The 15,727-nt window shown below is 42.8% G+C and overlaps 1 protein-coding gene across 6 annotated transcripts in view; it reads right to left on the reverse strand.

The window, feature by feature from the left end:
• Window positions 1-212: 212 nt before the first annotated feature.
• The window catches only part of pacs2 (phosphofurin acidic cluster sorting protein 2), a 49,849-nt gene continuing 34,334 nt past the window's right edge, over window positions 213-15,727 (reverse strand). For 2 of the 6 annotated variants that reach the window (XM_037125562.1, XM_037125567.1), the window contains 22 exons: window positions 15,555-15,680; window positions 13,766-13,928; window positions 13,388-13,461; window positions 13,168-13,248; window positions 12,410-12,469; window positions 12,159-12,313; window positions 11,855-11,945; window positions 11,291-11,362; window positions 10,771-10,895; window positions 10,516-10,648; window positions 10,266-10,370; window positions 9,939-10,045; window positions 9,677-9,831; window positions 9,293-9,403; window positions 9,092-9,200; window positions 8,457-8,489; window positions 5,701-5,743; window positions 5,528-5,570; window positions 5,210-5,345; window positions 4,755-4,975; window positions 4,306-4,419; window positions 213-3,476 (listed from right to left, as the gene is read on the reverse strand). In XM_037125562.1, the coding sequence (XP_036981457.1) occupies window positions 3,358-3,476; window positions 4,306-4,419; window positions 4,755-4,975; window positions 5,210-5,345; window positions 5,528-5,570; window positions 5,701-5,743; window positions 8,457-8,489; window positions 9,092-9,200; window positions 9,293-9,403; window positions 9,677-9,831; window positions 9,939-10,045; window positions 10,266-10,370; window positions 10,516-10,648; window positions 10,771-10,895; window positions 11,291-11,362; window positions 11,855-11,945; window positions 12,159-12,313; window positions 12,410-12,469; window positions 13,168-13,248; window positions 13,388-13,461; window positions 13,766-13,928; window positions 15,555-15,680 (2,376 nt within the window). In that variant the 3' untranslated portion in view covers window positions 213-3,357. Of the gene's footprint in view, window positions 3,477-4,305; window positions 4,420-4,754; window positions 4,976-5,209; window positions 5,346-5,527; window positions 5,571-5,700; window positions 5,744-8,456; window positions 8,490-9,091; window positions 9,201-9,292; window positions 9,404-9,676; window positions 9,832-9,938; window positions 10,046-10,265; window positions 10,371-10,515; window positions 10,649-10,770; window positions 10,896-11,290; window positions 11,363-11,854; window positions 11,946-12,158; window positions 12,314-12,409; window positions 12,470-13,167; window positions 13,249-13,387; window positions 13,462-13,765; window positions 13,929-14,961; window positions 15,254-15,554; window positions 15,681-15,727 lie in introns of those variants that run through there. The other 4 variants (XM_037125563.1, XM_037125568.1, XM_037125566.1 and 1 more) reach the window with 4 other exon arrangements.

The following is a 15,727-nucleotide window of genomic DNA, read 5'->3' on the forward strand; positions in this document are numbered from 1 at the left end:
CGTGTTGTTGTTTTCTCTCCTGCTGCTGCTTCCAGAGCCGAGTGCGGACTTTGGACCACAGGAAGTGACACTGATGAAAACGGCTTTTTGCATTGTTTGTTAATGCTCGCGTTGCCTTCACTGACCGGTGGCTGAATCACCTCCACATTACTATCTAAATCCTTGAGCAGGACACAGCGTAATGACTCAGACATGGAAAGAAAAGTGCATTTTAGTGTGTATAGTAGTTTTATTACTCCAAGTTTTGGGATTACAGTGGTAGTCTTTAGGGGACGTTCAGTTTCAACAAGCCGTTTTCTCTGAGACAACATGAAAACCAAAACATCTAAAACATCTTCTATATCGAGAAACAAATATATGCTCAACATGGACGGGCTGTAGTTTTTATTTTATTTTTCTAGTTACTTCAAACCCATGTTTGAGAGCCAGCAGTGCGATTTTCTCTCCCTCCAATGAACAAGCTGCGAAAAATCACCGCACCGTATCGAGATATTCTGTTGTCAGAACCAGAATCAGCACCAATCTCAGCCGGGGGGGAAAAAATTACTTTATGTTGATTTGTCAAAATTATGCAATTTAGGCACTTATCAAGAAATTGGCAAAACGTTATAATGAAACTGCTACAGAAAGAAATTTTTATAAGCAAAAATACTTTTTTTTAGTTTTGATGCTTAACAGTCAACAAAATATTGAACAAAAAAAAAAAATCTACGGACAGAACTGTTAACGTCACAGACACGTTCTAGACTAAACTTACAGAATATCAAACTATATTTCTAAACAGTTCAACGCGGCCTCACACTGAGTGATCCTGCACAGAGACGAAACAGGTGCTCGGTTTGCTTTTGCATAAAAAAAATATGCCGTGAACACCGCTTGCTGCTTGTGCTGCTCAGATATGAAGCCAGATGTCCGTCTGTCCCATGTGCCCTCTGTGAACCGCAGTCAGTCGTCCCTGCAGTTCCCCCCGGGTAGGTTTCTATAACACGCTAAACTATGATGGACAAACATTTAAAAGTGCTTTACATTAAGGTACCTTCAATACATTCACCTCTACATTATGAAGTCTTCTATAATACCACACAGGTAATAGCGGAGTGAGCTGCAGTTGACGAGTATTCCTTTGGCAAAAGTAAAGTTTTTGCTTTCAGCAAAAGATACGGAGTGTGTCTGAGGAGTGTGGGGCTCGAGGGCAAAGGGTTGTTTTCTCAATTAAACATTAAAAAAGCTAATTGTTTGATACAGAGGAGCCACTGTGTAACGTTTGTCATCTTTAGGTTTAGTTTATATTTATGATAAACAGAATTTAAAGGAATAGTTTGACATTTTCAGGAATATTTTCGATCAGGATTAGATGAGAGGATTGAAAGCAGTATGTGACTCAAGCCATTTACTTCAAATCTCAAGTAAAGTGTTAGTTAAGTCATGTCTCCAGTCAAAGGTCCCATATTATGTTAATGGCCAGCTTCTTATGTTGTCAAATAAAACGCTGTTGTTCTCATACTGTCCATTACTGCAGCACGTCTGTTCACCCTCTGTCTTTAGTGCCTGTCTCTTTAAGCCCACCCCCCGGAGAGCCAAGTCTGCTCTGATTGGTCGGCTCACATAGGCCTGAGCAGGCACCACCCACTGTGCTGCTGAGGCTCTGCTGGGGGCAGTTACTGTATAGTTGTGACATCACAACCCTAAACGTCTCGTTTAAAGGCACAGTTTCTCTCTTGATTGGGTGTTTTGATACCGTCACAGTATCTTTATAGCACCTAGACCTGCTTTGTAATAAAAAAAACACGTCACACTATAATACATATATAATATGGGACCTTTAAGTCAGATCAAGTCACCCCAAGAAACAGCAGCCGTACCTGCAGAATCTGAGAAAAGTCAAGGTATCAGTAACTTTCTAGTGATTATATAAGTGGCAAATTTATCCAACCTGGTCAATGAAACTGAAAACATTAAATGAACACAAGTCAAGTAATTTGAGTCATTGTGTCTCATTCCTATTTTCAGTCAAGTCAAGTTGCAAGTTATTGAAACAATGACTGAAGACGATTTGAGTCCAAGTCGAATGACTCAAGTCCACATCTCTGCTGATTAGCTTAGCTTAGCTTAGCTTAGGTTAGCACAACAGCTGTAAACAGGGAAACAGCTAGCCTGGCTCTGATTTTATAAAGACAAAACAAAGGAGATAATGTGTTAATTATTACTGGAGTGAATTTAAGAGATGCTGGTAGGCAGATTTTTGTTACTTTTGAACAGAGCCAGGCTAGTTGTTTGCAAGTAGCCGGTTAGCTTAGCATAGCATAAAGACTGGAAACAAAGGGAAACAGCTAGCATAGCTCTCTCCGAATGTAGAAACCATCTTGCTTACTTGAATAAGTCGCTAAAAGCAAATATATCTCTGTCCTTTATTCCCAAAATGTCCAAGTACTCCATTAAGTTTATCTTGCCTACAAAGTATTAGTAGTTTGTGCTATTAATAATGTTCTGATTTTGACCCTTATTTTTTTAATTTCATGTCTCAGTTTTGAGCAAAAACCCTTCAAATCTCGAGCCAGTTTACCGGGAGGAGAAAGTAAAGAAGAGAAGGGGGTCACACAGAGTGAAAAGTCACAACTAAGAGCAGCATGTAATCCATAAACAGTGCCAGGTTATTATTCAGAGTCGCATTCACACAGTATCCAGTCTATTGCACATCAGACTTCTTCATTGAGTGCAGAGAACCAAAAGGTCTGGGGCCGTTCACGTGTTTTTCTTCTTCGGGGGGTGAAGTCGGTAAAGTGACAACAGTCTGAAGCTGAGAATCCAAAATGTCTTCATCGTGGTTGTCACGGTTGAGACGACCCTCACGTCTTCCTCTTCATTACAAGGCAGCTGCTCTCCATTTTTTAAATATATTCTTGATTAAATGTGCTGTGCCTCACCAAATTAAGAAAAAAAAAAACATGGCAGAGGGTGAAACCTGGGCACTCATACTGTATGTTAAAGGTTAGAGGTCATTTCTAATTAATCATTTAATTATTTTTTTTGTTTGTTTGTTTGTTTCTCAAAAGTCTATAAAACATCAGCAGGATTTTCTGTTTTAAAAAAGCTGAGTAAAGAAATATTCCCCTCGGCAGCTTTGCCTCAAGATGTTTTTACATAAATAGAAAATTAAAAAAAAAAAACAAAAACACAATAAAGATTAAATAATCGGACAAATGCAACAGGTGAATGCAGGAGTTTAAATTAAGACGGCAGAATAGAGGAAGTGTGCGGGGGGGGGAGGGAGGAGAGGAGGGAGTTAAAAGCTGTTGGCACGAGGGACGGGGAGGAGAGAGGGGAGCTGTCCTCAGTGATTCAGTCTCTTAGGTGCTGCTAGTAAGGGCCTTTCGAGTGTCCAAAGATCCCGATGGGGAAGTGTTTGACGTGTGACGACCACTGAGCCGCCAGCTGGAAAAACTTGACATCATTCCATTCGACGCCGTCGATCAGTACTGCAGAGGAGGAACACAAACATTACGACACAGTTACACTCACAATGTTACTGGAGTGAATAAGTATATTTATTCGAGTACTCTGCTTGAGTCCTGAGGTGAGTATTTCCACTTTCTTTTACTTTAAACAACTCCATTACAATTCCAAGGCAAATATTGTAGTTTTTAACTTCACTATTTGTAATTATTAGATTATTTATTCATTATTAATAAAGAACTTTACCAATAAATGAATAACTTATCAGTAAAGTAAGTAGATTCTTTCCCAGTTCAGAATAATCATACAAAATATAACTGATAATATAAAATAAGTAGTGAAAGTGTTAAATCAAAAATATTTAAATGCTAGTTAGTGCTGATTTTTATCTGAGTCTTATTAGAATCTTTAGCTGAGTTTTATCCCTAGTTCTGAGTTCTGAGTGTGCAGAGCATTCAACGAAAACAAAACATTTCTAAAAATGTTTTGCTCACGATATCATATGTGTCCAGATGAAAATAATGTTGATTATTTCTGCATGCAATCGTTGATATTGTTCTCAAATGAGCTTGGCTGATACCACCTCCTGATTTCACCAGGAGGAACAGTAGTACTAACACAGAACGTATACGGATAATATTATGATACTGACTATGAATAACAGAACTCTCCTGTTACATTTGGTCAAAATCCAACCAGTCGAGGAATTTTCCTACCGTTTTACTGTGTGAGAATCAACTATTCATGACATGTGTGGGGAAGCTTCAGACAAAACTGAACAGAAAAACCGAGGATCCCTCTGATGGATGTCTGATGGGGGAGGAAATGTCAGTGCAGCAGTGTGAAAAGCACCTCTCAGCATGGTCTGCTGTTGCTTGGCAGTGCAGATGAGCCGGCTGATGCCTTCGATCACTTGACTCTTCGACTCCACCTCCTTGTCTTTGCTCTTTTTTGGCAGGAACATGACTGGCAGAAGGGAACAACAGAGAGACGCACGCTGGGAGTAAATGAAGGGTTCAGAATCTCTCTGCTCTCTAAGGATTAAATGACATTTGGCCTTTTGGCGCATCGTCTGAGGACGGAATGTCAAACACTGAATTCTACCAGACAACATCCAGTCCTGTGAATATTGTTTCATTTGTATGACACCAGCTGTTCTCCTCCATCTCTAAAACGTGTGGCTTTTAAACAGGTTTCAAAGGTTATTTTGAAGTGAACTATTCCTTTAATGACAAATACAGTGCTCAAATCCAAAAGGATCCAAAGAAAGATGCATGCGTCAGCCCACTTGGACGTCTCACCCTTCTTATTCTTCTCCTTGGTCACCACCGTCATGGACATGGTGGGCTGGGTGCTCGGCTCTGCGCCCCCCAGTGGCAGCCGGCTGACCTGCAGCGAGCGGAAATTGCACTTCAGAGTGTTTTTGGAGGAGGAGTCCCGCTTCTCCACGTCTTTCTTCCTTTCTGTCGGCGCCACCCAGTAGTCAACCTGGAGCCCCATCAGTTCCGTCTGTCCTACAGAACTACAGGAAACAGTCGGTAAGGCGGATGATTCCTTTTAGAATAACTGTTGCGAATGTTGCATATCTTACAAACTGCTCCTTTAATATGTTTTCGTGTTCTTTTAAATTTCACATATATATTAGAAACCTTCACATAAAAATCATGCTAATAAAAGTATCTATATTCTGTTGTCAGGAACGTCTCATTTATCGCTCAGTTTTGCTGCAACAGCTGACCTGGGCATCACATTATACCTGTAAGCACAGAAGCTGGTGTGGACGGAGGGCGAGGAGGGCGGGGTGGGCGACGCTTCCTTGAGCGCGGGGGAAACTTGCGGAGGGGTGGAGGAGAGCAGAGACGAGCCCAGAGGTGCTGCATCATCAGAGTCTACTGACGGAGGAAACAGTCAAACATTTAATTCTCAAAAACAAACACACTGGTGGTGGAACGATGCTTGGTGCTGGGACAGCTGTGAGAAGCGTTGCCACAGTGTTGGAAATGTGCAAACTGTGCACATTTAAAAAAAAATCTTTTTCTTAAATGTCAAACATCTGTAAACAGTCATTGCTTGCCTAACGTCGCAGATGCTTGCTCAACGATGCCGACTTTCACCATCTAGAATAAAAAACAGATGAGGAGAGATTATGGCTTTTATGATAAAAAACGCGCCAAAGAGCAGCATTCGAAACAAAATCAACAAACACCGAAAATTTAGGATAAATGCAGAATTAAGGAGGCTACTCACTCCAATGAAAGGGATGAACTTCTGACACGAGTCCTCATCAGGGCTGTGGAGAAACAACACAGGGGAAAAGAAAGTTCAGGTACAAAAGAGCAAGGACTTGAGATGTCATGATGAAAGGGAAAGAAACTATGAGCAGATGGAAAATCTACTTAAATCTACTGGCATCTACAGTTAGTAAAGATCAGATCCTGTAAATGTTGACATTGGATTTCCAGTGTTTCACATCTGGAAATACTGTAATCTTGTCATTTGCATAGAAGGTATGCAAAGCTATCACAACCCAGACAGAATCAACAGAGCATGCTGCACTTGCTTCTTGGGTTCAAGCCTCCACTAAAACAGACTCGGCTCCCCACCGCGGGCCCCCTCATTGTAGCCGGAGAAGCGAAAAAAGGGCAAAACATGCAAGCTAGCGGGCCGATTCCTCCGACAAGGCCATCCAGTTATTTTGCAGGGATAGACCGGATCTACCAAACCAAAGTCGGGAGGGGCATTCAGGAGGCAGCAAGTCCAATCAGGGGAGCAGCTCAGCTACTGAGTCACAAAGAGGTGGATGAGAAGGAAGAGCACCAACCTACATCCTAAACACCTCTGGGTCCATGCACTACCTCTGAGCGGTAGTGCATCGCTACACTTACAAGCCTTCCATGAACTATTTTCCTGGGCGATGACCAGAAAAATAGCCTGAAATGTGGTTCTAGCTCTACGTTGCTCTTTTTACTACATGTAAAGACGTTTGATGATGTGAAAGGTTGTTGCTCTTGCCTTGAAGAAACCTGCCATCGCCCCCCGAGGGAGGAAACAGAGAGACTACAGAGGAGGGGAGAGAAGGAGAGAAGACAGTCTACAGTAGGTCACAGTTTGCATATCAAGGCCACGTCTTTTGTTTTTTTTTTTGTTTTTTTCCCAACATAACACATCTCTGCTGTAATCAGTGTCAGAGCAGCCAGAGAGGGAGGGAGGGAAACAGAGCGAGAGAGAAAGCCAGATGTCTGCCTGGTATGTGAGTGATTTATGTTCGTCTCGCCTTGCAGATGGATTATGACAGAACACATGACTTCTGTCTGATGTGTCGGAGCCGTGTATTGGCTCGGACGTGTGATCAATCGGTTAAAATAAGATGCACATGCACGTCAATCCATGTAGAATGGACGTGGAGCCGCTGTATGGATATAACACATGCACTCTTCAGATAAAACTCAAAAAACTAGTTTCCAGGTTGGAATAAGTGGTATTTGTATTATTGTACAATACAGAATATGTGATAAAGTTACCATTATATTGTGCATTTAGGTATTAAGTCGTCTGAGCTGTCATTATATTATCCTTGAGTTTCCTGGGGAAGTCACTGGGGGAAGATAATGAGTGATACTTCCGTTATTAGTCAGAACTAGTATCATAATAACCAGCGCATTGGTAGAACCCTCCTGGCGTTAGAAGCTAAGTAAGCTAAGCATAATAACAGTGTTAGCAGAATTCACTAGATAAAGTCACTACACTAGATCGTCATGATTGAATGATACGTTGTACCAACCGCTCTAAGAACGAGGATGAGCGTCCTGTCACCACGGAAAATGCAGGTTATGGTTCAGTGACAGGACGCCATAATTGACACAAGGTATCATGGAGGATTTGCATGAGGTGCATAACTTTATTTACATTGCACTGAAAACAAAAAGCTACAAAGCGCCTGAGAGTGAAACTAGAATTACCAGAATTAACACCTCGTGGTTGTACGCCTCCATGCACCAGTCAAGTTGAGTCATGGCCTGGCCATTTTTGAATATTTTGAATATTATGATGTCACAGTCAAGTTGACCTTTGACCATTTCAGTATTAAATACCAGAACTTCATTTGTCATTCATTCGTCATTTTATACTGTCAGACATTTGTGTGAAATTATGCTGTAGGTGTCCCAAAACAAAGCAGAGGCTGATGCTAGATTTGAAGAAATTCCCTCAGAAAATAAATTTGTTTCTGTACTCTAAATATTCTATTTATACATGTGACATACACGGTTTTTATCTATATTAATATCAATTTAAAACAGGCCCAGTAGCACTTAAGACACTTGAGTTGATCCTGACACGTTTGATGGTAACATTGATGTAAACATGTAACCTAAATGTTTTAGCCTGGTGGTTGCGGTTCGTGATTGAATTTGAAACAGTGAAGAGGTAATTGAACTTTGACAGACATTATTCTGACAGTGTGCAGATTTTTCTACTTCTAGCGGGACAGATAACAGACAGACATGGATGGCCTGAAGCACATGGAGAACGTGGAGGAGGGATAAAGGAACAGAGGAGGGGAAGACGGAGCTGACACTATTCGGTCTCTTGCCACTTTATCAGCGCTGTTTATCCTTCAGCCAGTCCACTGATTGTCTTATCACTGAGGAGCAAATGTCGTGTCTTTGGGTATAAAGTGAGTGAAACTACCTTTCTGTATTCCATCTTATGTCTGTATGCTAATAAAAGAACTTTAGTCCTAACATAAATAAAAACTTGGCATGGTGCAGCTTTAATTAGTTCATCAGACCGTACTATATCTGAATAGCAGAGTTAGATCTTACTGTATCTGAGATGTTTATGTCTCAAGCCGTTAATAGAAGAGAAACCTTGGCAGCTGTTAAAGTGGCGAGCTCCGGTTTAAAGGCCGAGAAGGTATCAAAGAGGGGGAAAATGGCTCCAACACACAAAAAGCGCATGAATCACCAAGCTACGTGAGAAACAAACTCAATCGACCACAATACCTTACTGCAAAATCAAAATGAAAGCTCTTTTTCCTTCAAAGAAAGAAAAGAAAAAATACAACAAAAAGATAAAAAACATGTTATTCACACACACACACACACACACACACACACACACACACACAGTGATGGAGAGACAGTGATGTTTTAGAAGACAGCGTGTCAGACACCACAGCTCCCACACAAACTCCACAACATTAGTATACCTTTAACACTGTCTTCATTTTCAAAAAGGGGTTGAAACATGTATTGTTATGTGCGTTCAACTAGTTCACGTTAATTGTCTCGCTCATTCATAATAAAGGTATTTTTCAAATGTCAAACTTTTGTTTTTCGGTCTTAATCCTCACTGCTGACATTTTAAATCACCTTCATGCTGTTTTTAAATCACTATAATCGTGTTTAGTTTGCTGCAGAGAGTCAGCTAACGTCTGTCAGATTGTTCTTATAGTCTCTCTTTTACACATCAGTTCAACCCCCTTTCGAAAAAAAAAAAACTGCTGAAAACTGCATTACAAACATTTGTTAGACAGCAAAAACATCAGGATAGCTCACAAAAACACATTTAAAGTCCCACTTCTTTAGAGCTCAGTGTGAAATCTCGTCAGGTTTTAATCCTGGTGAAGAAAACGTACCTCTTCTGTTTGTAGGTGAGCATGGCCTCTGCGATGGGCAGCTGGTGAGCCCCGTTAGCTCCCACCATGTACTGAGTGACCCTGGACACCACGTCTGGGCTCTCCTGGGCTGCAAGAGACACAATGAACAGTTAATTCTGACTTTACACCTAAACGCATTGTCAGAAACAAATCTGAAGTCTGTAGTATTTAAGAGCCCACCAACAACGGGAGCCTCAGGCTTGTGGAAGAGGTCCCTCCAAGCAGTATCTTGGAACAAACTGTTGTATCGATAGTCAATAGTGCCGAGATATTTGGAGACGGGATGTGCACCTAAACCAATCGAAGACAAACAATAAGAGAAGAAGAAACTTTAAGATCAACAGTGAGAGGACAGGAAGAGTTCTCGTTCATTCAGTGCAAAATGATCGACAGCTTTAAGAGTTTCTGGTTCTGTCAGGTGGTTAAAGAGGGTAAAACAATCCCACAAGATGGGCTACCAGACTTATCCACCCATTTTCAGTAATTAGAGCATTTTAATTTTGCAGGATTTTAATCTGACAGTCATGTGTTAATCAGTAACACTCAGTTTAGGCTGCAGCTTACCTAAAGGGATGATGAGGAACCTCATGTAGCCGAGCCAGTCAGGGGTTTTATGGGAGAGGTGGTCCACGAATAGCCTCAGGACGGCACTGAAGTAGTGCTGCGCTCCGGCCACGGCGATCTTTATGGGGACGGGCGTCTGGGAGTTACAGTTGCAACTAGGAAAGAAAACAAACAGATGGTTTAAAGTTCCACAATATATGATGGCTGAGACGACGACGATGATGATGATGATGATGATGATGATGACGGGAGTGTGATTTACAATCTCTGTATGCGGGAGACGATGGTGTTGAACGCAGCCTGGACGTCGGCCGTGGTGCACGTGCAGACCACCGGTAGATGGTGGTTTTGAAGCATATCTGAAAGATACTGAGAGGAGACAAGAAGGAGAAACAGATTTTAAAACAAGACCTCATCTACTTCAACTCTGTTTTACTGAGAAACTCCAGAAATGTTTTGCAGACTACAAAACTTCCTGTCACTTTCAGCATGAGGGCAAGTTGATAATGACAATAGTTAAATTTTTGGGTGCACTGTTCCTTTAAAAATGTAGGAGCCATTTAAAGCTGGCAGTGCAGGTGTTCCTCACCTGGCCCTGCCAGTCTGACGTGTTGATGAGGATGATGCTGTCTGGGAGGTGGTTATCAGACACCAGGATGTGGTTTAGCTGGTCATACACAGTCTTTCTTGGGATCTAGGAGGGAACAATTGGAAACCTTTTGATTCAAAATAAAAAACCATGCTTTGGATTTTAGAAACCAGAAAATGTGTTAGATAGAATTTCCCTCGAGATAAGGTTATACTCCAGTGAGCGCTGTCCTGCAGTTCTCTTCTCCTACCTGTAGGTGGCAGCGTGTGTCCAGGGACCTCTCGTTGTCCAGGCTGTTGGCCCTCTCGCTCTGCGGCCTGCTGGGCTGGCGCTCCTTCAGCGACGTGCTCCTCCCTCGCCTTCCTGCCAACTTTGGTTCCTGCCTACAAACAGCAGAAGAAGAGAGATGGACGACTGGAGTGTGAGAAGGACAAACAACAGCAGGAAGCCTGAACCCTGACCTGCAGGCCAGAAAAAAAAACAAACAAACTGAGTCACCACTTACCTGTTGGATGAAATGATTAGCGACTCTGTCTTGGTCATTTTGCCACTTGGTGGCAGTCTCTCTAAAAATGTGTCCATGTTGTCCATCTCCAGCTCTGTGGTGGGAGTCACCGCCTCCGGCTGCTCCTGAGGGAAAACAGAAAGAGAGAAAAACAGCACCAGTGAGGCGCTGACACACGTGTTTATGCATTTCTCTCTTCAAAACAAACATTTTTCAGGCCTCAAATGTTCTGACTGTGCTTGAGGACTTTGGTTGTTATCCATCACGAAAAAACTGAATTTAGTCTGCATGTGTATGGATGCAAACGTGACCGTTAACAGCTGAAATGTGTCTCTTGTTCCTGTATGTGCAGTGACTGACAACAAGGGCATTAAGAAAAAGAAATACAAAGCAATATAAAAAGACATAAATTGGAGACACACATAATTTAAAGTGTGCAATTTCTTTCAAATACTGACTCACAGTAATAAAAGCTGATTCCAGTTATTGATCTCAAGCAGCTTTAGGAGCTGATACTCACAAAGGAGACGTTATCGGACACATTGTCATCTGGATATTTGGCCCCGCCGCACTTGGTTTTATCTGGGTCAATCTGAAACGAGACAGTGAGAGGAATAATAAACACTACCTGGTTCTGATGGAATCCCAGGAAGTTTCATTGTTTCAGTCAACGGAGCCCCGACAGTTTCATAAACACATGATAACTGGTTTGAACCTGCGGACTGGTGGGAAAGAATCGAAGCGAGCGGAGTGAAATTTCAGTGAAAGTTTCGTCAGGACAATCAGGCCGTCAGTGCAGTTCTGAGGGAATAAATCAAGTTAGAAGAAGGGTCATTTTCTCATAAGCTCACATGAAGTCAGACTTCTTTTTGCAACCAGTGGCCATTAGAAAGGTAGACATGCAGGTTTAAGCCACTTCTGCCTTGTCTTCACTCTTCAGACCCAGAAACTCAGTCTATACTTTAAAGTCGCAGTCTGAAGTTATGTAGGACTGTTTTATTTGTGTCACGATGCGGCACTAAAGCCACATAAAGGCAACTTTATGTGAGTCACTGTTACTGTATTCTGGTTCTGTTGGTCTCACCGGGCTGGGAGGCTCCCTGTGGCTCCGGCTGCTGTGGATGCTGCCGATCTCAGTTTGGGAGCTGGAGAGTGAGAGACCCTCGAAATATGGCCTGAAACACAAGAAACAATCAGGGCTAAAGTCGAGAACACAAACACAAGAGGAGCCTCATCTCATCATTGGGCTCTGGAGGAATTTCCAACTATCGCAGAATTGCTGTATCATGAATACATTCATTATTGTGAGTATCATGAACTGGACTGTAACAGATAATATAACCAACATATAAACACACACGTGCATATTGCTGCTGGGTAACACTCACTTGAGTTTGGGTTTTGGTGTGCTGAGGACGCTGTCGTCATCATCGAGCTCCGGGCCGCTGTCGCTCGGGTTCTCGAACTCCACGCTGTCCAGGTCCAGGTCCTCCTCCTCCACCTCTGGGGGCGGTTCTGCGGGGTCCTGCTCCGAATCCAGAACCTTCACACACACACACAAACACAAGCAGATACATTTCACGGTGGTTCAACAGCAGAAGAAGAAGATGACATTAATCTTGAAGACAGAAACACCCACCTCATCTGAGACTCTGAAGCGCTTCAGCAGAGCCACGACTCGCTGCTTAAAGTTCTGCTGCTAAAACACAAGATAACGGACACACAGCCACAAGTCAGTGACCTAGTTTTGATTTACTACAGCAACTCTCAGCAATCCAATACAGAGAAAACAGCCACGCTGAGCACCGGCTCCTCCTTTTTAGTCATTTTACCGGCAGTAGATACATTTGCAGTGTCGGCTGAGCATCGATTTCGGCTGCGCGTGCTCTTGCAAATCAATAATCAAGCAGCATCACGCCTCATCTGCTTTCTGGGGCTTTCATCTCCTCGCTCCATAAAAGCATATCAACCACGAGGAAAAAGACAGATTTATATTGTCTCGTTAAAGCTCAGTATTATTCAATGATCAATCTGAACCGCATGAGGTGCTGATTGGAGACTCATGGTTTTTATTTTAGGAGCACATTCAGCAACGCAGCCTGAACAAACACTGGAATCCCGTGTTTCAGTCAGCTTTACGGCTTTACAGTGAGATCATCTGGGATTGTCTTCTATTCATCTATATGAATAATAATTATATTATAAAGTCATACATTAACTGGTACTTTTTATAACACTGCCTAGAAGTCACAGCAAGCTTTCCAGATAACCAGTGAAGACCATTTTTTTCCACCATGACACCGTCCCCATAGTTGTGGATGCTCAAACTAAACCGTAACGTGGTGTTTCTTTATATTTCAGCCAGACCTCCTCTAAGCTCCGGTTCCCGTCTCTTACTCTGGTGATGGAGGGCGTCCTCACAATCGACCTCCTTTGTTTCTTTGGCTTTCTCACGTCGTACTCGTCATCCTCCAGGTCCTGAAAAACAATCGATTGCAAAATGCTTTATTGACACTTGGATCTCTTGAAGCGTTCCTCAGAAAATAATGCCATGCACATACAGATGTTTTGCCTCCTGACGAATAGATTTGCCTGAATGGCTTCTGGGCCGACTCACCTGTACCTGCACGGCGTCGTCGCTGGCCTCCTGCTCTGAGGAGAAGCTCTCATACTCGTCCTCTGAGTAGTTATCTGAGGCAGAAGACAAGTGGGCAGATTAAAGGCTGCGGAGTGAAGCAGATGCCTCATACATATTTCAATGACCCTTTTAAATCTGACATGCTGCCAGGCTCTAAATATACACCATGTACAGTACGCACTGAGCTGTTTGCTACCTGAATTTAATCACTTTCTGCACGATTAAAGAGAAAAAAAAACACCCTGGATCCTGTGATCCCGGCCCTGTTTAGCCCCATCGAGCATATTAGGTGATTATGATGGCTTCGTGCTGTTTTAACCTCGGAGCACCGGGGGGGTAATGTGAGGCAAAGTGTACCGGAGCATTTGATCTTCTGTCCTCCCTGCAGGGCTGCCTCCTCGTGGTCTATTGGCTGACTGGACAGGGAAAAGATCCAGATCTCCGCCACCTTCCCCAGCATGTCCTTCTGGTTGCTGCAGAGAGGCAGGACCTGGCCTCCCTCCGTCGGGTGCTGCATCACCTGGGAGACAAGAGAGAGCGGCAGGAGAAGATGAGACAGCGGAGGAATGTTTCACCTCGGTGAGACGGAGGATCTCGGGCTCGCTTCTCAGTTCCTCCTATTCTCAAAATCGTCCACTGCAAGAATGATCAACCGCTTTCAGCACATTAACATTGCATTTTTGCAGCGATATTGAACTCTCTTCCCGCAGTAAGCTTTAATTAACATAATGCATTGCAGGCTCAGAGATACTGTGAAGACATGTAGTGTTCAGTTTTACTTGAATGTGGCCACTGAGGCAGATAAACTGGCTTAAACACTTGAAAACAGTGACAAATTCAGTTTTAAAACCATTTGCTGTTTAAAGATTTATGTATATATGTACATATTTAACATTTGTACATAAAATGTTTAAAAACGACCGCCCAAAATGTTTCCAACAATCGTCAAATCAGAGAAATCCACGTCTTATGTAAGTTAACGGTGTGTTTGGTTGCCTGTTGGAGCACATTCAGCTACGAACGGGACTAAACGTAACCTGAACAAAACTTGAAACGATCATCTCGTCCATGAATGTTTCTATCTGACTCACCAAGATTAGTTAGCTAAGATTATTCATCAGCAGCGGTGGTTGTAATCCGATGCGACTCTGGGTGTTTACTCCTCCAGAATGACTCTCGGCTCTCCACATAAAACCCTCACAAATGTCTTTTGTTTTGTTTTGATAGAGACCCCGAGAAATTACACGTTGTGCATTTAATTATCTTAACGACCTGTTTTTTGTCATTCACCGCCCACAGACCCACACATCCAGGCCAGAGTTGTTTTTATTCTGGACGCACTGTAACAAGCAGCTACAGGGATTCAGACCATCAAAATCTCAGGTCACGTCAGGACAGCACTGCCCCGACTCTGCACTAGTCTCTTTGTTCTCGCTCAGTCCGGAGTCCCGTCAGCCTTCAGCAGTTTACACTGTATCTCGTGTGGTGTGTTGTCTCACAGCGCTTTTGTATCCTTAAGCTGGAAAAAAAAAAAGCCAAGAAGCATTTCTTACTTGTGGTACAACTCTGCTGCTTTTTTTTTCTCCTCCCAGGCGCCAATATGTTTTTTTTGTCTCCTCTCAGCTGCTGAGATGTGACCTTAATAAGCTCCACTGAGCTTTGTGAGCCATGTGGGAGCTCCTTAGTGTACCAGCGTCGTCTGCCCTGAAACATATTCATCTCAAGAAATCGGCTTATTCATGTATTCTAGGTTTTCTCTTAAAACACAAGGCATAATTTGTCCATCGAGCGAGACGACTTTGGAGAAAGTTTTCTTCACTTCTGCTAAGATTATTGGAAAAAAGCAGGTATATACTGAGAAAAAGTGTGATCATCTTAAATCTTTTAGATATGAAACAAATATTTTCAGACTAATTACAGGGCAAGGCGACTTATTTAAGAGCCTCAGTGAAGATGAAGAGGACAACCTGCAGCATCAACAGCCACCGTTCCCTCATTATATTTTCACACCGGTCAGCCTATTGGAGGTGATGCATCTCTGTGACCTCCAGACACAATAATAAAGTGCAACAGAAGTAAGATACATCCTCGTTATCGTCTACACACTGCACACACACACACACACACACACACACTCTGGATCTACCTCGGCCATGTCAATAGATCCCACAGCGAGCGTCTTGTAGCCCAGGATGGTTCGGTTCTTGTATCTCTTCCGTCTCTGCAGCATGATCTGCAGCTTGTTGCCTTCCCGTTTTAAGAAGTGAGGGTACTGGAGGGGGGAAAAAAACAAGGCGACGAGGAAAAAATATGAATTAC

The sequence above is a fragment of the Acanthopagrus latus genome, chromosome 16 (assembly GCF_904848185.1).
Source record: "Acanthopagrus latus isolate v.2019 chromosome 16, fAcaLat1.1, whole genome shotgun sequence".
Taxonomy (NCBI): Eukaryota; Metazoa; Chordata; class Actinopteri; order Spariformes; family Sparidae; genus Acanthopagrus; species Acanthopagrus latus.